Consider the following 24,810-nt stretch of genomic DNA (forward strand, 5'->3'; position numbering starts at 1 on the left):
CTTCTAGCTCATTTTCCTCCTGGGAAGTAAATGCTTCTACTCTGAGGGCAGCCAGCACATATTTTACTCAAAACAGTCGGCAGATGGCTGTGGCTTCCTTCTGTTCTCAGGAATCACACTGGGACTAACTGCACTTTGCATTTTCCATCACTGGTATCTACTCCCAACAGTGACGTTGGGCATTGTTAATAATAGGTGAAGAAACAGACATAAAGAGAGCGGGGAAGTGGCTTGGGCTGAGTCACACAGCAAAGTTAGAACTCCAAGCTTCTCGCCCTGGACTCTGTCTCACACACCTGGCAGCCCCAGAGACTTGCTCCTCTTTGTACTCTGGGCAACAGACTCCCTGGCTAACTAAGCGGGTCTGACTTGTCTTGCAGAGAAATGCATCAAGACATTCCTTAGGATGGTATCTTGTGATCTTTCTGTTTTTACTGGTTCGCTAGAGCCCAGAGTCCCCACTACTTGCTGAATGACCTCGAACACGTCATTCAAAGTCTTTGGACCCTCAGTTTTCCCTTCAGTAAAATGGAGACAAGGCTTACTGACTGCCCTCCACCCCAGGGAAACTGAGGATGGGGTAGGGAGAAGGACTGGGGTATACTCCTCCAATCTGTTCTGCACCATCCTTTACATAGGTGAACCCCAAACCTGGTTGGGCATCAGAATCATGTGAGTAGTCTTTCAAAGTACAAATTCCTGGGCCTTGACCAACCCAGCTTGCTTGGAATTCTCCTCCCTTCCTCAGCCCACCCAGCCCCCAATGTGAATGGTACTTCCTTGAGTTGAGCAGCCTGGTGGTCTTTCACTTCTCGGTCTAGCTAAATCCTCTCCAACCTAGCTTAAAGTGCACCTTCTCTGTGAGATGGGAAGCACTGCTGTCTGTTCCCTTGAGCTCTTGGATGCACTGTTCCCCCAATTTTGGCACTAGAAGGAGGGAAAATTACTAACTAGATAGAAGACGTGTTAATATTTGTGAAGGGAAAGGCAATACACAATATGGGGGAAGTTAGCACAACATGACCAAGGCAAAGGAAGACCCTGTGAGGAACGCAAGAATAAAGAGCAATGACAGTAATTACTATAACATAGACAATCCTGCAACAATAGTATTAACAAACAATAATTTATGAAAGGATACATAGGTAGATAGGTTTGCTAAACAGGTGTGGGAGAGTGCAAGACAGTACACCCACCTGTAGATATAGGTTTGGTTGTGGATATTTCTACATACATAATTTTAGGTATTGTATGTATATTGATATAGACAGTAGAGCACACAAGGGGCACAGTTATGGAAACTTCTTAGACATAACCAAACACCTCGCAGGACGAAGTTCTTAGGCTCCAAGGCGAAGGACCATGGACTCGGGGAGCATCTACATTAACTGACACAACATAGTTCATAAAGAATGTTCGGCATCCTACTTTGGTGAGTAGCATCCAGGGTCTTAAAAGCTTGCGGGTGGCCATCTGACTATTGGTCTCTTCCCGTCTTGAGCAAAGGAGAGTGAAGGAAACCAAAGACTAAAGAGAGCAACTAGTCCCAAGGACTAATGGACCACATGAACCACAGCCTACATGACCCCGAGACCAGAGGAACTAGGCAGTACCTGGCTACCACTACCAACCACTCTGACTGGGATCACATCAGAGGGTCCTGGACAGAACAGGAGAAAAATGTAGAACAAAAAAATCAAATTCACAGAAAAGACTAAACTTATTGGTCTGACAGAGACTGGAGGTACCCCCGAGACTGTGGCCCTAAGACACTCTTCTGACCTGGAACTGAAACCATTCCCGGGGATCACCTTTCAGCGAAACAAAAAACAGGCCCATAATATAAATAATAACACCTGGGAGGAACGTGCTCCTTAGAACAATCAATTATATGAGATCAAAAGGGGAACATTTGCCAAAAAGCAAAGATGAGAAGGCAAGAAGGGGTAGAAAATTTGGATGAAAGCAAGTGGGGACCTCAGGGCAGAAATGGGGAGAGTGCTGGCACATTGTGGGGAATGTAACCAATGTCATGGGACACTTTATGTACAAACTATAGAATGGGAAACTAATTTGCTCTGTAAACTTTCACCTGAAGCACAGTTTAAAAAAAAAAAACTTGTAAGCAGCCATCTAAGATACTATTGGTCTCTACTGGTCTGGAACAAAAGAGAATGAAGGAAACCAAAGACTCAGAGAAGAAACTAGTCCAGAGGACTAACAGCCCACATGAACCCTGACCTCCTGGAGCCTGAGACCAGAAGAACTAGATGGGGCCCAGCTACCATTACCAACCATTCTGACCAGGGACACAATAGAAGGTCCCAGCTAGAAAGGGAGAAAAATGTAGAACAAAACTCAAATTCCTAACAAAGGCCAGACTTACTGGACCGATAGAGACTAGAAGAACCCCCAAAGTATTGCCCTCAGATACCCCTTGAACTTGGAACTGAAGCCACTCCTGGTGGTCACCTTTCATCCAAATAATAGATTGGCTTATAAAATAAACGATATCACCCATGAGTAGTGTGCTCCCTTAAATAATCAACTATAGGAGACCAAACGGTCAACAATTACTTTAAAACACAGATGAGAATGTAAGGGGCCAGGGAAACTAGATTAACGGAAACAGAACAAACAGAAAGGAAATGAGAATGTTGACAAATTGTAAAAAATGTAACCAAATGTCATGGAACAATTTGTATAAAAATTGTTAAATGGGAACCTAATTTGCTGTGTAAACTGTCACCTAAAACACAATTAAAAAAGGGGGGGGGGATAAGGCTCTTGAATTAAGAGGTTTTCATTATTATCTAACCCGTGGCCCTTTCATATGAACCTCTTTACCTGCCCCACAGCCTGTTCCTCCACACAAGGGGCAAGCAGATAATTAATGCTGGGGACCCCATTTGACAGCAATGGAAACTGAGGGTGAAAGGAGCTCTCCTCATCTCAGACAGCAAGTCAGAGGGAACCCCAGCTTCTCCTCTACTGCCTGCATGATCGCCTCCTCTGCCTTTTGGTCAGTCCCCTGACTTCGCTATCTTTAAAATCTAACTCAGGCACTTGACCCTGAGGAAGAGGACAGCCGTCCAGCCGCCTCTGTCCTTCCACTATTGCTGCCAACTTCACTGTGGGTACGTGAGTTATTACTTTAGATTTCCAAGCCTCGGTCTGGACGCGTGGCTCCCGTCCGAAGTGTGGGCGTGGGAGGGAGACATAACAGCGTGTGCGATTGGTCACCGCCCTGGCCCTAGCCATTGTGAGCCAGGCACCGCGGCTCGTGCCCAGACCAATCCATACCCGCGCAGCCCCCACTATGACGCGTCCTAACCAGAACTCCGCGCTTAGCAGCAGCTCAGCTGCTAAGCTGCGCCAGGATGCGCGCACTTTCCCTGGAGTAGCGCTCTAGGCGCTCTTCTTCAGTGCGCTGTTTTCCCACGCCGCCAAAGTACCCTTGGACCCCAACAGCCCGGGTTCTTGTGGCCGCGCGCATCTGGCACGTGGCCCCTGGTCCAGGCGTGGCCTTGTCGGAGGCCCAGCCGCCCGCCTGATCGTGAGTTCGGGCCTTCGGCCGGCTTCCCTACCCCGTGGGGGAGAGAGGGTGAGAAGGGGGCCACGTGGGGCGCCGCTCCTGGGCCGAGCCGCCAGCGCTTCTCAGCGTGTCCTTCACCGCCCAGCGAGCGCCGCCCAACTTCTTGCAACCACCCGGCCGCCAGTCGGAGCGACTCCCGGCCCAGGGCCAAGCGCCCTCGAAAAACTGCGCCCACCACCCTCGGAGCTCCTGGGGGAAGGTGACCAGGTACCCCGAGTGTGGGGAGCTGGAGCAGGGCTCCCAGGGCTGGAGAGCCGGGGAAGCCTCTTGGGGACCCCTTCCCACCCGCTTCCTTCCCTTCGCAGGCAGCAGCCGTCGCCCCGCTGGGCGAGCCTGCAGCGTCCCAGCAGACTCGGTGGACAGCGCGCCTCCGGCCAGGGCCTCTCCCAGTAGGGGCTGGGGGCGTCTGTGAGAGGCTGCCAGAGGGGACCTGTTTGCTGGCCGCTTTGGAGGTGAAGTGCGTTGGCGCCAGAAAAGCCCAAGAGAAGACGTTGGGGTATTTTTTCCTCCTCTTCGGAAAAGGAACCACGTTGTGAGGGGGAACTAAGGCGGAGCGTAAACACAAACAACCTCAAAAAGAAGCCAAAAGAAGCAAGCGCAACACTGTTACAAAACTGTCTGGTTTTGTAACAATTTCCCCGCTGTCGGCCAATGAGCGGCGTGGCGGCGCGTCACATGGTGAGGTTTTATGTAACACTTTGCTGAGACAAGACAGTTATTAGGCGGCGCGGGGCGGCCGGCATGGAGCTCCTGGAGGAGCGGCAGAGCCCAGCGCGCAGCGGCCCGGCGGCCCGGGCGGCCGCAGCGGCCACTGGAGCAGCCCCGACTCCCTTCAGCTGCCGCTGTCTGCTCCGAGTCCCCAGCCCCTAGACGCCTCTTCCCCGCGCGTGTTCCTTTCTTAATGGATTCGCCGGAGACTGGACAGATGCTGAGCTTGCCTGCCGAGCTCGGCAACAACAATTTAAAGCTGATGGAGCCGGCGGCATCAGCAGCCCTTGTAGACGCGGGCCCCCACCCGGAAGTGGCTACAGGGGGTATCGCACCGCACCCCACCCGGGAGCGGGAGCCGGAGCAGGAGCAGCCTCCACGGGCCTCGACGCCGGAGTGCAAAGTCCTGCTCTCGCGAGCTGACTCCTTGGCGTCCGGGGGGCGTCTCCGGGAAGCCCTCGAGGTGTACAGACAGCTCTCGGGACGGCGACAGCTGGCGGCTGAGCAGCTCGAGCAGCTGGTGCGCTGCCTGGCGGAGAACGTCTCGCTGGGCGAGGGGCTGGCGCCGGCGTCCCCGGACGGCGGCGGCGCTGCGGGCTGCGAGACGGAGGCTGAAGAGGCGGGGACGGCCGTGGCCACTGAGGTGTGGGACGGCTTCAAGTGCCGGAAGTGCCATGGATTTCTGTCAGACCCCGTGTCCTTGTCGTGCGGCCACACCTTTTGTAAACTGTGCCTGGAACGCGGGCGGGCGGCCGACCGGCGCTGTGCACTGTGCGGGGTTAAGCTCTCCGCGTGGATGGTGGCCGCAGGGCGGGCACGAGGCACCCGATGGGCTGGGCCGCAGTCGCCACCGCCGCTGCGGGTCAACGTGGTGCTCAGCGGCCTCCTGGGCAAGTTGTTCCCGGGCCCGGCGCGGGCGTCGCAACTCCGGCACGAAGGCAACCAGCTGTACCGCGAGCGCCAGGTGGAGGCGGCGCTGCTCAAGTACAACGAAGCGGTTCAACTAGGTGAGGCTGCTGCGCCGCTGGGTGAGGGCGGGCGCGGGGGCGGGACGGGACCCCTGCGCTCAGGGGCTGGGTCGCCGGGGGCCGGGCCGGGGAGTGCAAGCTGGAGAGAGATGGGGGATGGACCGGGGCAGAGGGGCGCGCGGGGGACTGTGGCGGGTGCGGGGTGGGGACTCTCTGGAGTTTGCTCCGTGACTTTGTCTCTATCGCTTTATCTCTCTTCGTGTCCTCGTCTCTTTCTGCTCTGTTTTGTTGTTGCTGTTCTGTCTCTTCTTTTAGCTTCTGTGTCTCTCAGTCTGTTTCTGTCAGTCTGTGGCACCCCTGTTCCCCGTCTCTCCGTCGCTGTTTCGCTCTGTTCCGGTCTTGCTCAGTGTCGCCGTCTCTGTTTCTCTCTGTCGCTCCTTCTTCTCGGTCTCCACGCCCGGGCCCTCTCTGACACCTGCCCCCTCCCTCCCGGCCAGGAGGGGAACTTCGCACCCTGCCCACCCTCATCCCCGGGCCTCCGGGCGCTCGTCGGCCAGCGACGTCCCCTAGGCGCCCTCGCCGGACGCTGCCGCCGCGGCCGGGAGTTGTCCCTTCCGGGGCCGTGGCTGCCGTGGGGTGGGTCCGGCGTGGAATTAGGTCAGGAGAGCACTGGTTGCATAAGGGCCGCGAGCGGGCCGGGCAGCCCCTCCTCCGCGCGGGCGGGCGGGCGGGATTGTGTAACTGCTGAGGTAACCGAAGTGGGCCACGCTCGCTTCGGAAACCATCCCGCGAGGGGGGGGCAGAGCGCTCGCGCCCCGCTGCCCTGTGACTCATTGTCACCGCTTCCTATCACACGATCCTCGGCTGAAATAGATGCCTCCCCCCGCCCCCGTCGCCCACAGCCCACGTCCTCGCCTCGCACCCTTGCCCCGCGAGTCCAGCGGGCAGCAGGGACCAGGCAGTGGCTCCGGGATCCCCAGGGACCGTGAGGTGGCTGGCTCTGGTTAGGGCACGCCTCTGCTCCGCTTGACCGTGCCACCCGGGAGAGGAGTGGGTGGCTTGGTGGCTTCCAGGGAAGCGCAGGCGGCTCCACGCCCCGTTGGGCTCCGGGTGCCCAAGCCGCCGTTGGGGTGCGGCCCCCCTCCCCCTGTCGGGCCGGGAAGTGGCCACCGAGCCGCTGGCTGGGATCGCCCAGCTCGGCCTCCTGCCAGGAGCTCGGCCGGCTGGGCGGGCGCGGTGTCTGGCGAAGCGTGCCGTCGGGGAGGAGGTAGCTAGGGGCTGGGCAGAGGAGACTCTGGGATCCGAGGGGGCTCCCGACCCGGCTGGGAGGTGCGGAGGAGGGGGCAGGCTGGAGTCTCCACCTGTTGAATCTCCACCCGAGCTTGCAACAGGTAATGGGGGAGGAAGTGAGGACTGACTGGGCAAGACTGCTGGCTGGAGGAGAAGGGGGGGATGTCTGTGCCCAGGCAGGGCAGTCTGTGGGCTGCCACCGGCCTGGGGGTGTGCCACAGGAGAGGAAGGACAGAAAGTACTGTCAGCTCTTTGTTAATGTCTTGTTATTGTTGGGGGTGTCATACGGGCCTCCTGTGTCAGTGTAGAACTTAAGGCTGTAATCTTTATGGAGCAAATTGCAGGTTTTTCTCCCACGGAGCTGCTGAGTGGGTTCGAACCACCAACCTGTCAGTTAGCAGCCAAGTGCTTAACCCTTTGCACCACCAGGGCTCCTTTGCTAATGTCTTAAGAGTAACTGAGCCCTAAACAAGCCCCTGGCACCCACCAAAAAACAACAACAAAACCCAAAAAAACTCTGCTGCAGCGGCAGAAGCTGGAGCCCAGCCCTTGAAGAGCAGAGCAAAATGAATGAGATAGGTGGAGGCCACTTAAGCCCAGATCCCCAAGGGAGGTTCCATGCCTTTCGGCTATCCCCTAAGGGCCAGGAAAGCCTTTTCCTCCCTTCTTTTCTGCTGCTGCCACTACTGCTTTTCCCTGGGGATTCTTTCCTGCACCTTTGTTAATCCATTCAGAAGAGTCAGTGTAGAAATGTCAAGACAAGCTTCACCCTTTTAAGAGGAAAAGGGCCTCCCCAGCAGAGTATCTTTGTACTGGAAGGTGGCCAGTGTCTCCTCTTTGTTATTTTAAGTACTGTACCTCCCTTCAGAAAAAGGAACCTGTTCCCCACCCCAGCTCCAAAGCTTCAAAATCTGGCCAGTTAGCAATGACTCTGACCAGCTAGCTGTGTGACCTTGAGCAGATGCCTTCCCGTCTCTGGGTTTGATTTTCCCCATCTGAAGAATAGGTGGATTGAGTCAGATGATCTCTAAAGGCCTGTCCAGTCCTGGCATCCAGTGATTCAGAGTGTTGGTGAGAGCCAGAAGTGAAGTGCCCTGCTTTGTTCTAGCCCTTTTCCCAGTATTCTGGTCCAGGTACATTCACATTTGGCCATTGGTGATGAAAGGAGAGGGCCTTGCAAATGCATTTCCGTTTTCTTCAGGGAAATTTTGTATGTGCCGAGCTTTGTAGGCAGAGATGCTGCTAATGTTACTAGTCATCACACCCAGAAGACTAACTTAGACTTGTCTTCCTGGTGGCCGAGATGGTGTCACATCTGGGCATCTTCCTCTCCCCACTCCCCGACCTGTTTCCTTGTTGGTGATACCTCACTCAGAAGCCGGGCTGCTGGGTGCTAGCTGTGCGTAGCCATGAAGCAGGGCGCCAGGGCTTCCTCTGTGTCAAAGTCTTCAATGCACCACTGATACCCCAGGCCCTCTAAGCAACTGTTTGAGAGAGGGGGGCAAAAAATTACTTGTCTGCAGATGGGGAAGCTCAGGCCCAAAGTGGCAGGGTATGTGATAGGTAGGGCAATATTAGAGCTGGAAATTGAACCTAACCCTTTGGATTCCCAGTAGAAGCAAGTCCTAGGTAACTTGCCATTTGCTCAAGATCCATCCTCATACAAGACTTACCACGTGCTTTTGCTGGGGACCATTAACGAAGGATTTTCTCCTTTTGGCAGCTCCGAATGACCACTTACTTTATAGCAACCGGTCTCAAATTTATTTCACCTTGGAGTCTCATGAGGATGCACTACATGATGCAGAAATAGCGTGTAAGCTCCGCCCGATGGGTCTTAAGGTGAGTGTGGGAAGGGGTTGTGCTGTAGACAGGAGTTGCCAGGAAGGGCCTGCCTCCCCGGAGGTTGGGTGCACTAGAGCACAAGCAGAGCAGGGAAAAGGCTAGGCATCTTCGGGGATGCCAGGGTGCAAAGTGTCACTTTCTGCATCTCTGCCTGGTCTCAGGACTAGCCCTCAGCCCCATGTCAGTACTTTGTTTAGAAGACTAGATTTGAGTCTGGGCTGTACTACTTGCAAGCTGAGTGACCATGGAGAAGTCATTTCAGTCTCTGAACCTCAAGTATCCTTATTTGCAAAACGAGGCTATTGCTGTCTTCCCTGATTACCTCACAGGGATACAGTAAGGGTCAAAGTGAGCATGGCCAAGAGGACATTATTCTGCAAGCTATAAAGCTTGCTGGGTATTGGTGTAGTGCTCTTTATGCACAATCCTAGGATGCCTTCCTTGGAAAACCAACTTATCCAAGTACAGGTCCATTGTCCCTTATCTGAATCCCATTGGGCCAGATGTATTTCAGAATCTTGAATGTTTCATATTTTAGAAAGACCATATATTTAGGTAGCACACCCAGTGAGTGCTGGAAAGCACCCTATAATCAAATATGCTCATATTTCTGCAGCAACTCTAAAGACTTTAAAACATGCATCCGTTTATGTCAGATTTGCCATCTAATGAGTTTTGAGGTCAAGCTTATGAAAATACTGAATTATCAGAATTTTTGGATTCGGAAACTTTAAATAAAGCATCGTGGACCTATATACTCTGCCATTAGTGCCAGGGTGAATCTCGTGTGTTCTTTCATGAGAAGGTTTTCATGAGTAATGATGAATTCATGTGTTCTCTGACTGGGAGTAGGAGCACTTCTCTTCCAACTTCTTCTGCTTCTACCCTATGCCTAGGGGTGATGGCCTCACAAAATGGGAAGCAGGGCCAGTGGACCATTTTGGTGAAATGGAAAAAGTGGCTACCCCCAGTGAAGGAAGGGTTGGTGGAAGTATTAACCAGGTGTTTCATTTCCCCATAGTATTGGGATAAGGGGGGCCAGTGGTCAGAGAACTCTATATTTTTTGAGGTTGGGAGAAGATTTGAGCTGGTATATAATTCCAAACCACCTTACACCCTGATTTACATATTTCCCACCATTTCTACGTGAAATGTCCCTGTGGAGGGAGTTTACCTCACAGCCCTATCTCAGCCATCCAGCCAGGGCTCAGTGGCACTCCACATACCCTATAGGTTGCATAGCTCTCAGTGGGGATGAGCTGGCAGCCCTGGAGTATATGGATTGCTACTTGGTATTATTAGTGGGGCCCCAGAAGCATCTCATCTAGGCTGCCCCTCAGTGGCCTGCTCCACTCCCTTGCCCTTGCCTCTGTGTTATTGGTCAATCCCAGGTTCAAATCCTGATTCCACAGTTTATCAGCTGTGTTACTTTGGGCAAGTCACTTTTCTGGGTTTCAGTTTTGTCTTCTTTAAAATGGGATTCAGAACAGTTACCTACATCATAGGGCTGTAGGTAAGATCAAACAAAAAAATAAAACAAACCAATTGCCATCAAGTGGATTTCAACTCATAGCAACCCTGTAGGACAGAGTAGAACTGCCCCATAGGGTTTCCAAGGAGTGGCTGGTGGATTTGAACTGCCGACCTTTTTGTCAGAAACTGTAGCTCTTAACCACTGAGCCATCAGTGTTTCCGTAGGTAAGATAGTCCTTTTAAAATACTTCACACAATAGTGAATGCTCACTCCATATTTAGCTATTATTATTAATGGTAGCAGCATTAATAAGATGAATAAGAGTGGGGTTGAATGCTAATGTTTTCTTCCAGCCACACTTCCGAAAAGCGCAAGCATTAGCCACCCTAGGCAAGGTGGAGGAAGCACTAAGAGAATTTCTGTATTGTGTATCTCTCGATGGAAAGAACAAGAAAGCAAGATTTGAAGCCCAAAGGGTGAGTTGAAATGACATCAAGGTCTGGCTGCCTAATGGGTTCCCACATCTTTGTCTTCTCCGGGGGGGGGGGGTAGTGAAGGTACTGCCCTCCCTGGCATTTGGGGTCCTGCGTGGGTGGCTCCCTGGGTTAAGGGACCAGGAGGGAGACATGAGTGCCAATTGGTTGCCCAGAAACACCCTCCTCCTGGCATGTACAATCAGATTGGGCAGTTCTGCATTTTTGTAGGAGCCTGTGAGGAACGTTCTGGGTTTTGGCTTCTTTGACTTAGAGTCTGGGTTGTTGGTAGAATTAAAAATCAAACTAAAGCAAACCAAACAACACGGGGAGTGAGGCTTACTGAAGAGATTCTGACTGTTGATGAGAAATCTGGGGTGTGAGACTGCCTGCAGTTGTATAACTTTTTTTTTTTTTTTTGGCTGAGTCACGACTTCACCAGCCAAACAGGGAAGCCAGCTCATGGGAAGGGTCAGGGGCAGATTATCCAATAGGCAAGGTAAGCACAGTGCTTACTTTGCTTACCAGATCATCTGTAGTGAACGATTTCACATTTCTTCACCACATCAAAGATTCTGCTGCTAGGTGTGGCTGGCATCTGTCTCTCTCCCAACCCTACACCACCTTCCCACAGAATCAAAGCCTCTTTAAATTTACAATCCCTGACAGGGGCTGATGACCCAGTAAGCAAGGTAAGCATGGGCTTAATTGTGCTTAGTTACTAATCTGTAATGAACAGTTTCAAAGATGTGGTGAAACCCATGTGAAATTGTTCACTACAGATTATCTGGTAAGCAAGGTAAGCACTGTGCTTATCTTGCTTATTGGATAATCTGCCCCTGGGAAGGGTCTTTGGTCCACATTTCCCCTGCTATACCCAGAACTCCAACCTTAAGCTCCTTTGCTAGAAATAAAACACATACACTGTCTCACAAATGCTAGTTGGAGACCATTACAGTATAATCCAAACAGTCATTCCAGCTCTTGGTCCCAGTGGAATGTGGTTGTTATAAAAAAATTTTTTTGCTTGAAATACTGAGAGCATTAGTGGAGACTACAGCACTCTCAATTCATGGACTTGATTGTTTTTTGTTTTGCAATTTACTCTCATGGTGCCTGGCCAGCGGGCCTGGAAGTTGGATGCTGACAGTCAGTAGTCTTATTCTCCTCGTACCCTCCCCTCTCCCCCCGCCCCATTCACCGCAACCCCTTAAGCCCTTCTGTCCCAGTGTGGTTTGGCAGAGCAGTAGATGAAGAAACTGAGCGTAAGAGACAGGACTGGCTTTTGAGGACTCCAGAAAGGAATCTTTGGCAAAATCAGTGGACTAGGGGAAACTGGGCTCTGGATTTTCTGACTATTACAGAGAATTTCTTTTCTGGGAAGTGTTTTGACCTGGTTTGGGTGTGTGGACAAGGTGTTGTTGAGAGGAACACGGGTAGGGGAGAATTGCTCCAAGCTGTGGACCCTTGCCCAAATCTTAGGTATAGTTCATGGTGTGAATAATAATAATAGCTAACATTTATTGAATATTTCTACTGTGCTAGGGGCTTTATGTGGAAGATCTAATTTAATCTCCACAATATGCCTATGAGGGTAGGTAGCTACTGTTATTTATCCACATGTTACAGATGAGGAAGCTGAGGCTTGGTGACTTCCCTAATCACAACTAGTTATTGGTGGGAAAACATTCAGACTCAACTCTGTCTGCTTGCAGAGCCTGCCCTTTTAACCCTTCCACCATCCTGCTATCCCAGGAGGACATATCAGGAGTCTCAGCACTCACTGTTGGGGCTAGACTGAGAGTGGCAGTGGAACTATCCAGTTCTGGGATGGACAGAGGCAGTTAGCAGAATGTTGACTTTGGGGATGGGGTTGTGTAAGGATCAACAGAGGCAGGTCTCAGGCCTAGGGGTGAGTGATTTCTTTAGTCCTGTTTGTACATTTCCCAGTTGGCCTGAGAGAGTCTGGTGTTATCAGTTTGGTTTACCTCTCTTCCCAGCCCACTTTTATAGACCAGATAGTGTCATTTCCACAACTCCTGAAGGAAGGAGGCAAGGCAATGTGCTCAGCTCTGGAGACCCAAAGAGGCATAAGGCCTCAAGGAACTTGTAATCTTGCATTTGTTAATACAAATGCCAGATATAATATAAGCAAGCATATGCCCATGATGAGTGTTACAGGAGTTCTGAGGTTAGGATGAGAATTTAGAGACTAATTTATATTGAGTGTGATGATGTCATGGCAGCCATTTAAGAACACTGAAGGCCCTCAGCTATACTTATTTACTGGATTGTTCTAGTTTTAGGGCTAAAGCTTTGACAGAGATGGTCCAGGTTCACTTGGCACTAACTAGCTGCCTTAGACATCCACAGGCCTGGGTTTCTTTTTAATGTTTGTTTTTACTTCAGTTTTTTTCCCCCTTCTTGACCCACTGGAACTTTTCTAAGGCTGACACTGAGGTGGAATTGACTTTCATTCATGTGGAACGATCACTGTCACTGAGGGTTCACCCTACCTTGTTTCCCAAAGCCATTGAGAAGGCCTACAGAAAGATATTAGGAAAGTAAAGGGAAGTGCTGCTATTATTTCTGCCTTGTTTCCTTTGATTTCTCCCCTCTACCTCCTTTTCCCTCCCACCATGCTCTCCCCTTTGATCTTTGTACCTTGGGATGCCATGTGACTGTTACTGAAAGACATCACCCTCTCTGGAAGAATTCCAAGGAGACTGCCTCATACGTGGGTTGGTCCTTTTGGGTCACTCAGGAGTGCTTCTAAGGGCCATCTTTGGCCTCTATGGAAGGGAGAACCTCTGAAAAGCTGCAGTTTCTGGCTTTGAGTACAGTGAGTACCTTTCCATCTCACTCCTTTGCCAACTTATTATACCTGAGACGTGGGTTTCCGAGGGCTGGGGGAAACAGGGATCTGCTGGGGCCTTTGGGCCTGAATGCTAGGCCTCCTCCTGGGGCCTGGGATGGATAAGTATCTTAATTCAATTCCATCCAATGTGATAAGTATTTATTGGACATCTGTTATGTGCCCTCCAGAGGTCTGCCATCCGGTTGGAGTGAAAGACTTATATCTGTGATGCACTTCGAAGCTTACACAAGACTGGGTAGTATAAGATGCTATATTATGATTCACTAGAGAACATGAAAGGAAAGGAGAGATCAGGGAGGCTGGAGTAGTAAGGCAATGCAGCACTTGAGCTGAGCCTTGAAGGCTGAGCAGGATTTGGCTACGTGGCAAGTGCTGGCATCTGAAGGAACATCATGAAGGAGCTACTGGGGGCCAGCAAAGGAACCAGTCAAACTGGAGAGAGTTTGATGTCCTATTTCATTCCCTGACTGTTTACACTGAGCCAAGGGTGTGGGCATCCTTTAGTGAGTCTCCAAACACTACAGAGGGTGCTTGGTGGTAAACACTTGAGTATGTTTTGGAAGCCAAATGACCTGTCCTCCTGTGTTACATGATATATAGATACCTATTCATAATATCTGCTGGCACAGGGGAGATTTGAAGCAAGACTGTGGAGAGTTAAAGGTGCAGCCTGCACTAGGAAACACATCTTTAACTCCCAGCCCCTTCTGGTTCTTCTCACTTTACCACTGGCTTATCCAGTTGCAAGGGAAACCGGCAATAGCCTGGGCCCTGCCTGCCTGGCCCCTGATACTTGAACTTACCAGACATTCCCTGGAAAGTGAAGACCAGAACTGGGGAGGAAAGGCTGGGAGAAGAGGGAGGAAGGGTGGGTTCTGCTCTTCCTAACACTTTACTGCTCAGGCCCCACCTCTGAAGGGATTAATGATCCAGAGGTGATGGTGGGGGGCTGGGTGGTGGGGAAGGAAAATGGGTAGGCAGAGAAAAGAAACAGTGAGGAACCTAGGAGACATTTGTAGACTTCTACCCACTGGAGTGTTACACGGACATGGCTCCAGGTTCTCCAACTGATGTTTCTCTCCTGATTTCACCTCTCTGTCTCTTTCCTCCCAGACGGGTTTAAAAATCTCACTGCAGATGTTTCTAGCACCAGAGTGGTGGTTCTTAGCTTTGGCTTGTTAATAGAGACATCTATGGTGCCTTTTGAAAATCCAGATTCTGGGCCCCACTGGGGATGGGAGTGGGAATTGGGAACCTGGATTTTTCATAAGATCCGCAGGTGAGTCTGATACACACTGAAGTGTGAGGACCTCTGCCCTGGTGTGTCAGGGGGCTGTGACTTCCTCCCTGGAGTTTTGCCCTGCAAGCTATACTCCCTGCCCTTTCCTTCCCCTCCCCCCTTCACCTGAGCACCTGTAGAAACTTAAGTAGTGAAGTCTTCTGTTTTATGTCACAGCTTCTCCTTAGTTTGTTTTCACCATCAGTCCCGGGGGAGTCTCAGGAACATATTACCGATATCCTGAAGCTGTTGGCATCTCACCCTAGATTAAAGGAACAAGTAGAGTCAATGGCTACTGAAGGCATCAGCCATAATCTACCAAAGTTGTCACAGGTAAAACTCAAGCTCGCTCGTGGTGCTTCGTTTGGCTATTTTGTGGGCAAACATGGGGAGTGAGCCCTAGCTCTCCTACTCCAGCTCCCGAGAAAGAAGAAATGGAATCACTAGTAGTTGGTGTTCCTTGCTAGGAAGGCTATTGCTTTAAGATAAAACTGACTTTCAGGCATGGCCCCAGGGTTTGTTTATTTATTTTATTTTATTTTTAAATTCTTGGTCAGATTCAGCCAAGTAATAGATTTGCTAGAAGTAGAAAGGTATTGATCCACTTACCCTGAAGCCATACAACTGGGGTGGGTTTTCCAGTTTCGGGGCAGAGCCTGGGAAGAGGGCTTGGAAGCCCCTGCTTGTGTGCTTTTTGTTTGTTCAAGCTGCTGGCCTGTTAGCACTGGCTGAGATCCTTGTGCAAAGACAACTCCATTTGATTGCCAAGTGGAGGCAATTTGATATTCCTTCACTGTGCCATACACATACGTAGGTTTCCAATACGTATTTGTAGCAGAGAAGAGAGAATAGATTTCGGAATGGTATTGAGTTGAAGTTCCTGGGAGGAAGAAGGGTATTTGTGCCTTTCTTTGAAATGAGGGAACAGAACCACAGAGAGATGGGGTCCTGACCCTGGCTTTCCCAGCAGAGGATGACTGGGCAGAAAGTGGGGCTCAGAAGTCCAGATTTGAAGGCAGAGTTGAGTGCTGAGTATCTGGGCACCTCTGCAGTAATTTCCCCTCTATTTCTTCCCTATGTTCTTCCCCTGTAATTAAGCCCTGGGCCCTCAGTGGCTTCTTGGATGCTCTGACAGGTGGAAATATTACATTTTCCCACCCTGATCTGGAGAAGCAATAAAATGCAGGTGTGCCCAACTTAAAAAAAAAAAAAAAAAAAGGCAGCACACTTAGAGTATCTCCTGAAATTAGAGAATCCCTAGTGCATTTCAGTAGTTGTCTGAGATCATTACTACATGATTGGGAACTCTAATACTGAACTGAAGTGCCTGGAGTGACTTCTAATTGCAGCTCAATCTGAAATGAAGAAAAATGGCACCTCTGGCATTCCAGTAGGGGACCCTGGGTGGTGCAAATGGTTAATCTGCTTGGCTGCTAACAAAAAGGTTGGAGGCTCGAGTCTACCCGGAGGTACCTTGAAAGAAAGGCCTGGTGATCTACTTCCAAAACATCAGCCATTGAAAACCCTATGGGGCACAGTTCTACTCTGACACACATGCCATGAGCCAGAATCGACTTGATGGCAACTTTTTTTTAACATTCCAATGTGAGTTAGCTGGGGAACAGGGATTAGATTTCCCTCCTAATTTTGCTTTACAAAGCAGTGTACTCCTGTATGGACAATTCCCTGGGCGCAGGGAAAGTTGAGGATGTAGTATTGCTATTGTTATTAGGTACGGTCAAGTCTGTTCCAACTCATGGTGACCCCATGTGACAGAGTAGAGCTGCCTTATAGGGTTTTCTTGGCTGTAATCTTTATGGGAGCAGATCACCAGGTCTTTTTGCCACAGAGCCACTGGGTGGGTTCAAACAACCAACCTTTTGGTTAGTAGCCGAGCGCTTAATCATTGCGTCGCCAGGGCCCCTAGTATTGCTATAATGCTGAAAAGAACCTGAACCCCACAGGTCAGAGACTGAGAAAACCCACATCCCCTTTTCTCCTCACCTCGTTATTTCCTCCCAACTCTATGCTCCCCATTTTCATTTATCTAGCAGCTTTTTTTTTTTTTGGTAAGGGCTGGAGGGAAAAAAACAACATGAACATTTTGACTTGTGGACTATGGGTTTAGATTAGAGAGGGGTTTCACCAGGTAAATCTACGTAAACACATTGTCATTGGATTTCTTTCTAGATCCATTTTCAAATATCCCTTTCCTGGGCAAAAATTCTTTAAAAGGCTAGAGACATTATTGATTGTTTTGCCATGATTTTGTCCCTCTTTCAGACTTTTCACTTAAAATCTAGAGAAAGGAATAGTTTTTTGCTAGTTCATTTGACAAATAGAACTTACAGCTCTGGGGCATGAGATGACTTTGCAGGCCTATGAACAAACCTGTGCCAAAGACTCACCAAAAGTCCTTTGGGAGCTGGGGGTTGGGAATTACAGATGGCCTGGAATGGCAGTGAGGGTGGGAGGAAGTATTAAGTGACAGGATCTACCCTCACTGCATGCCCTGGTTTCCCTAAAATGGTAACTGGGGAATGATTTGGACAGGAGGGGGGGCTGGTGCTCTACCTTGCATTTCTCCCCTTCACCACTTCCCGAGGATTTTCTCTGCCCCCCCGACACACACCTTTAGATGCTTGCCTAGGGAAGTTCCCCACTTCCACCCAAGCTGGGCATGCCTTTGCTACGGATGCTGCGTGGACAGGAAATGGGAAGTATGCCTTATGACTGCCCTGGTTTAGCGATGTGTCTACTAAATGATCAGGGGTGGGGATCAGGGCTACACAGTTGTTCTCTTTGTCCCTTGTGGGTAGGAATATCACAGAACAATATTGGTCCTAAGTAGATTCTGATGTTTGGCTCTTCCTTCCTCCAGGAAAATCCAGTGCTCCCTCATTGTTTTAGTCAGGAAGAAGCAGCTGCCAGGCCAGCTCAAGTAAAGGTGGATGGTCAACAAGACCAGGAAGAAGGAGAAGAGGAGAAGAGGGACACTGCTTCTCCAGAGGCTGACTCCACCAAGACTGAAAAATGCCAGAAAAAGAAAAGGAAACATTGTTATATTGAACCCCAAGGCCTGGACATGCCTAATAAAGCCTCCAAGCAAGGTACTAACTCTACCCAGGGAGAAAGGAATTTGAATGAGATGCCTGGACTCATCAATATATGCAGATTACTTGACCCCCATATGGGGGCTCCTCAGGCTCTGGGTGTGGCCTAGCTCTGGCACTTATCAGCTGGTGACCTCAGAAGGTTGCTGGAGGTTTCTGTGTGATAATGCATAGTGCCTAGCACACTGTAAGTGTTCAATAATAATTATAGTAGCTAGCCAAGGCGGTCAAGCATGGTATCAAATAATGACAGCCTATGCCCTTGATGGTGTCACTTCCTTCCAGGCCAACCTACCCTCTACCTCCATCCAGAAATGTAGGACCAGGGAAGTGTGGTCAGGCCTTACCCTGCTCACTCCCAGTTGTGCTCCCATAGGTAAGCATCTAAGAAGCAGCAGCTGCAGCTTGATGTCTTTCCAAGAGAGGTTGGCAGTGCCAAGATTCAGTCTCAGCTTTGAAGACCTGGCTCAGTTCATGGAGTTGTTGCTGCTGCTGCTTGGTTGAGTGGGTACTTGTTGCACTGGAACGAAGTCCTAGGGGTTCTTGGACATTCCCTGACTTACATCTCTCTCTCTATGGGGGAGTGCCCCAGGCTGCTAGAACCTTGTTATTGCTTACTTCAGGGTATCCCATTCTCAGTGGCTCAGGTGACCACTAAATCAACTCTCTGGGAGGTGGCTAGAGTGACAAACTGAAAAAATAATTGGGCCCTCTTTGCCTCAGAAGTACTGTGTGCAAAACCGAGGTTGGTCCAGCTCTGACTTAACTGCTTTCTAAATTACAGGATCTCCCACTGATCAGGGGGCCAAACCTGCTCTCAATATTCCATTCGCATCTTTTGACGCATCTGACCTTGAATGTTCACTATGTATGAGGTACGTGCTGTGGGCTATCACTTACTGCCTGATGTTTCTTCCTCTCGGATATCTGGAACTTTCTCCTAATGACCTGCCTGCTCAGTCGGTTAGCATGTGAAGGCATGGTTTGAACGAAATGGAAATCACAACGTTGATTGTCACAATGGGCTAGCTTGTATCCTCTGTTTGCAGACTGCATTCCTGACTCCTGACTTAAAAATACTTGGAGAGTGAGAAGGGAACAGTCTACCCAGAGGTTGCAACCTAACTGAATATGTCCTTTGTTTGACCCTCGCAGGTTTTTCTAGTTAAATATACTCCCCAGTCGGCCATGGTCCCCAACACCTCCCACTGCCTTACACCAGCCCATATCTCACATTTGCATTAGTTTCCTGGTTCCTGTAGGTATTTAAGCTTGTGATCCTGGAACTAATCTCAATTACTGGATTAAGAACTCAGAGCTCAAGGGCTAATACCAGTGCCATAGGCCTGTTATTTGGAAGCCAAGTAGAGGGTCTGACTAGCTTTTGTTCTGTGTCATGAAAAGTGTTAGCTGTGAGCTACTTGGCTGACCGTCTCTCCTCCACCCAGTGCCACACTGTCTACCTTCTCGGATCTCTGGCAAGGCAAATTATCCCCCCTCCCTCAAAAACAAAGCTGCTGTGCCCCCGGTCTGTGTAACCATATAAAATACAAAAGTTTTGCGTTTTCATTGGTTGCACTTCACAGTTGTGACTTGGTAGCTAAAACAAGGGGCTTCCGAGCCAGACAGCCTGGGTTTGAATCATGGCTTTGCCACTTACTGGCTGTTTGACCTGGAGCAAATTGCAGTCTCTACCGCTGTTTTCTCATAAGGAAAACAGAGAACAATAGGTTTGTTATGATGATTGAGAAAATCTATTTAAAACACAGAATAGTGCCTGTCATATAGTAATACTTAATAAGTGTTAACTATTTTTCCCTCTGGACCAGACGTTTTAAACTTCAGGTCCATGGACCCTTGAGGAGGTTTTGTGTATGGATTCTAGTAGATCTGTGAATTCCCTGAAGTTCTATGTAAAAGTGTGTGTATGTATGTGTATGTGTTTGTTTCCAGGAAAAGGTCCAGAAATTTCAGTAGATCTCAAACGAGTCTGTTTTTCAAAAGACCATTAAAAGTAGGCTGAGATATTTGTACAAAGATTGTTAAGAAGATAGAGGAGAAAAGGTGTCAAAGTTCCACCACACAGTGAGATCCAGCCAACAGAGAATCCTCAGATGTTTTCTTGCCCTTTACAAGCACACATGCTTGCCCTATCAGTCACACACATTTGTATTCTGAAGGACTTCTCTTGTTGTGTGGATCAGAATGAATAAGGAAGCAGTTACCTGGAACGTGTACTTTTTCTTTCTCTTAAAAAAATTATAGTTGTCAGATTTGCTCATAAGTTTGGGCAGACCTGATAATGAACAGTTCAGTGTAACAGTTCAGCAAAAGGAGTGTAGAAGCACTCAAACAAGAAAGCCTTCCATATACTGTCAGGAGTTTGTTTAGGTGGAGTTGGGTAGCGTGGGATGGGCTATCTAACCAGTTCCCTTTTTCCACCTCCCTGTGCTCCTCACCCCTTCTAAAGACCTCACAGCAAAGTGGCAGGTGGGACATGCCAGAGGCAACGTATAAAATAGAGAAACTCTGCTTTGAAGCAGAGAGCTGGGCTTCCGCAGGTAACATCATAGTGGCCCTAAGCCCCATGATGTGAGCCATGGTCCTTCAGATGTCAGACTTTGGGTAGACTTGATTGAGCTTACTCAGAAAGACCAGGTCTTTGTTGTTCTTATTCTTGTTAACACTTCTCCCAACATCCAGGGGACATGGACTCAAACATACAGACTCATCCTGTTTATGTTTTCTTGAGGACTAAGAATCCTGAGTTTTAAGTTCTTTTTTCCTCCCCCCTTCCTCTCCTTTCTCCCTTTCATCTTGTTTGTCCCTGATCTCAGCAGGGTGCTTTGGAGAAGGGTTGGAAATTTGGTCCAAGAAATAAACACTAACAGAATAAGACCCCCTTCTAGCTTACTCACTCTCTGAGTTTAAAAACCATTGTTTCCCTTATCTTCTCCCCCTGTTCCAAGTGAGACTTCAAAACAAAAGCCCATCTTTGCCTGGAGTAGCTGTTGCTATAGACTGGTAAGTTATGGCTGGACTCTAGCTGCTTATGGCGAAAAGAAAGCTGCCAAGTCTAGATAGCATTTCTGATCTTGAGGCTCTCAAAGTCGTAACTCTTGGTTAGAAGCATGTAGTTCTCCTTCCAACGGGGTTTCTCTCTAAGTTAGAAATCAGATGTTGACAGAGACTTTTTCACATGCCTCCTTTGGCTTGAGTTACTGCAGATTTGAAAAAGCTCCTGTTTCTACCTCTTTCAGTACTAAGTTTTTAATATTGTTAGGATTATTGTTAGATTCTATTATTACCCTTATGTGTTTTTGGAGGAGGGTGTCTAAGGGTAGAAATATTCTCAAACGGTCTGCCTGGTTATGAAACTAGAAATTTGTACTTCCTGTGCAACTTTCTAGAATGACATCTAGTCCCATGGTGCTGCATTGGTAGAAAGGCAAGTTAGAGTGTGAATTTATCTATCTGATTCTAGAGAGACAATCAGGAGCAGGTTATAAATTCCATAGGGAAAAGGGTGGAAAGAGTGAATGGGACAAGAATTGAAGGGTGCATTAATGAAGAACTTTCCGATCTTCCAGTCTCTGTTGCTGGATTAGGAGAGCTCTGCTGAGGGAAACCAGTTACCTTTGCATCGACCTTGACTCATGGCGACCCCATATGTGTCAGAGTAGAACTGTGCGCCATGGGGTTTTCATGGCTGTGACCTTTCAGAAACAGATCACCAGGCCTTTCTTCCGAGGCACCTCCGAGTGGACTCAGACCTCTAACCTTTCAGTTAACAGCCGAGCACATTAACCATTTGCACTGCCTAGGGACTCCCTGCTGACGGAAGACACCTTCTAATCCCAACACCTCAGAACTCTGCCCCTCCATCTTTAATGACTGAAAATCCCCCTTTGAGATTCACCTAGTACCCTAGCCATTAGAGGGGTGCCTCTGGGGCTGCCCTGGGTAGCAAAGGTATTTTGAGATGCAAATTGAGAATGTTTGATATTTGAACCAGTTACCTAATGGCCCAGTGACCTCTTTGTCAATTGAAATGAGCAGCTTTATAGTTAACCTAATTTCATCTACTCAGGTAGCTGGGTGTTAGGAGTTAGTTCATTCTTCTTCTTTCTCCCTCCTTTCCTGTCTCCTTCCCTCCTTTCCTCCCTTCTTCCCTCCCTCCCTCCCTCCTTCTCTTTCCCTCTTTGCTCTCGTTTGATAGCAACAAAAGAATACAATACAAGGATGTAACTGGTGGGAAATGATAGCCATTTCCAGACAAGCCAAACATTTTATCTGAGCTGACATCTAACTGAAAGCATGTATTATTACTATTGTTTACTCCATCACTGTGGCAATGTAAAATGCTTTCTTGTGAGAAAATCTGGTACTGCTCTGATTTAGAAATGCCTCCCTGAAGTGTTTTCTGAATCACTAGCTAAAGTGGTAAATAAAAGGAAGAGGAATTGGAATATCTGTGTATCTATATCTATCTATCTTTGGAGAGAGAGAGAGAGAGGGAGAAGAGTGTGTGTATGAGTGTGTGTCGCTACATGTAGATGGATGATGTCTGTTTTCAATCTAGATATACACAGTCAGAAGGAGCCCTGGTGGCGCAGTGGTTAAGTGTTCAGCTGCTAACTGAAAGGTTGGTGGTTCGAACTCACCCAGCGGCTCTGTGGGAAAAAAGACCTAGCGATCTCCTCCTGTAAAGATTACAGCCTAGGAAACCCTATGGGGCAGTTCTGCTATGTCACATAGGGTCACTATGAGTTGAAAATCAGCACTTAACAGCAGCATATGCATAGTCATGGCTGGGTCATATGGTAGAGAAAAAAGATGGTCTTGGGAGTCAGAACCCAAGCCCTGCTACTTACTAGCTAGCTGTGTGACCTTGGGCAAGTTATTTAACCTGTTTGAGTCTTGATTTCTTTAATAGTAGGATGGAGCCAAGCATAATTCTCACCTGTTAATATATAAAATCAATTCATATGAAACATAGTATTGCACACACTTAGGATAGCAAGTGACATATATTCCGTCTGTTCCCAATCACCTTACCCAGTCAACCTTTGCAGAGTAACAGAGTTGTTGTTGTTGTTAGGCGCCGTCGAATCTGTTCTGATTCACAGCGACCCTATGTAACAACAGAACGAACCACTGCCTGGTCCTGCGCCATCCTCACAATCCTTGCTATGTTTGAGCCCATTGTTGCAGCCACTGTGTCAGTCCGTCTCATTGAGAGTTGTCTTCTTCTTTGCTGACCCTCTGCTTTACCAAGCATGATGTCCTTCTCCAGGGACGGGCCCCTCCTAATAACATGTCTTAAGTACATTAGCTGAAGTCTTGCCATCCTGGCTTCCAAGGAGCACTCTGGCTGTATTTCTGCCAAGACAGACTTAACTCGTTCTTCTGGCAGTCCATAGTATATTCAATACTCTTCACCAACACCATAATTCAATGACATCAGTTCTTCTTCGGTCTTCCTTATTCATTGTCCAGCTTTCGCATGCATAGGAGGCGATTGAAAATACCATGGAGTAACAGAGTAGCCCTGAATATACAAGTGGATTGAGTTTTGAAAGATGCTATCTTCTAAGCATCTGAACCTTGAATTATTACTAAGCAATAATTATGCAGCATCTGTGGCAGCATTCTTGGTTGTTACCACTCAGATCGGAGTCATTTTAATCGTAGCTTTTGCTAAGAGATTGCTGTCATTTTCTGTATGTTTCATCTGCTCACTAAATGTCAGTATTTATTGCAATTAATTAGCGCGATAGCTTTGTTATAGTATGTGGATTGCATTCTTAAATGAACAATAGGTCCAGTTGTGAAATTCTCAGGAAAAATCATTTTGAGTATTGGTTACAGATGCAGATTTGTCAGTCATCTTCATCATTAGCATCATCAAATAACGTATAAAAAGCAGATTCACAGGGCTCAAGCTACTGAGGATAAGCCCCTGTTGGAAATGAAATTTTCTGGTTTGGCTGCTCCACTAGTTAGATCACAGCAGTGGCTCCCAAATCAGGCTGCAAATTACACTTTTTAAAAGTATTTTAAATTTGAAATATACTACACAGTGGAAAAGTGCATAAAATATGAATGTATTTGTTTAACAAAATATTGTAAAGAGAATACTCAAGTAACCCCTCTCAGTTCAAGAAATAGAACACTGCTAAGACCCCAGCAGCTGCCCATTTGCTCCTTCTCAATCACAAGCTCCCCTCCTCAAAACCTCAAAACCTCAAAACCTCAAAACTGTCTTGACTTTTAGCTCTTTGTTTTCTCTTTATGGTTTTACCACAGTGTATGCATCTCTAAACCATATAATTTAGTTTTGCCTGTTTTTTTTTTTTTAACATTGTGTAAATTGAATCATCCAGAATGTATTCTTTTGGTCTAGATTCTTTTACTTAGTATTAAGTTAAAATTTATCCATGTTATTGCATCTGGATGAGATTTGTTCATTTTTATTGTCATATAGTATTCCATAGTATGAATCTACCACTGTTTATCGCTTCTACTATAGATGGATATTTGGGTTGTTTCTGGTTTTGAGCTATTATGAACAACAATGCTATGAATAATTTTTACATATCCTGGTGCATATAAGTCTTCCCATTTTTCCCACTGGGTTGTCTTATCTTACTATAGGAGCTCTATGTATAGTCTAGATACAAGTCCTTTGTTGGTCAGATGTGTTGCAGATACCTTCTCCCATTCTGTGGCTTGCCATTTTGCTCTCTTAGTGGCACCTTTCGATGAACTTTGATGTTCTTAATTTTAATATAGTCTGAGTTATCAAATTTTTTATTTATAGTGTTTTTGTGACTTGTTCAAGAAATCATTCTTTTTTTTTTTAACTTGAAGTCATGATGATATTGCCATATTTTATCTCTTAAAAGCTGTACTGTTTTGTTTTTACATCCATTTTTATAACCCACATGGAATGGATTTTTGTGTATGGCATGAGGGACGGTCCAATGTCATTTTTCTCCACTATGGATATCCAACTATCCCAATAGCATTTATTGAAAAGACTGCCCTTTTCCTCACTGCTTTGCAGTACCACATTTGTCATAAATCAAGAATCTGTGTCTGAGTTTATTTCTAGGCTTTCGATTCTATTCCATAGGTCTATTTGTCTGTCCTCGTGCTAGTCTTACACCTGTTTTAATCACTAC

At 48.0% G+C, this 24,810-nt stretch overlaps 1 protein-coding gene across 5 annotated transcripts in view; it reads left to right on the forward strand.

The window, feature by feature from the left end:
* The first annotated feature begins 4,364 nt into the window (after window positions 1-4,364).
* The window catches only part of LONRF3 (LON peptidase N-terminal domain and ring finger 3), a 38,099-nt gene continuing 17,653 nt past the window's right edge, over window positions 4,365-24,810 (forward strand). For 4 of the 5 annotated variants that reach the window (XR_002824629.1, XR_002824630.1, XM_023734491.1 and 1 more), the window contains exons 1-6: window positions 4,365-5,310; window positions 8,285-8,403; window positions 10,234-10,356; window positions 14,688-14,843; window positions 17,392-17,620; window positions 18,408-18,498. Coding sequence is in view for 3 of the 5 variants with exons in the window: in XM_023734491.1 (XP_023590259.1) it covers window positions 4,497-5,310; window positions 8,285-8,403; window positions 10,234-10,356; window positions 14,688-14,843; window positions 17,392-17,620; window positions 18,408-18,498 (1,532 nt within the window). In the remaining 2 variants the exon portion in view is untranslated. The remainder of the gene's footprint in view (window positions 5,311-8,284; window positions 8,404-10,233; window positions 10,357-14,687; window positions 14,844-17,391; window positions 17,621-18,407; window positions 18,499-24,810) is intronic. The other variant, XM_004379808.2, reaches the window with a different exon arrangement.

The sequence above is a fragment of the Trichechus manatus genome, unplaced genomic scaffold (assembly GCF_000243295.1).
Source record: "Trichechus manatus latirostris isolate Lorelei unplaced genomic scaffold, TriManLat1.0 scaffold00068, whole genome shotgun sequence".
Classification (NCBI taxonomy): Eukaryota; Metazoa; Chordata; class Mammalia; order Sirenia; family Trichechidae; genus Trichechus; species Trichechus manatus.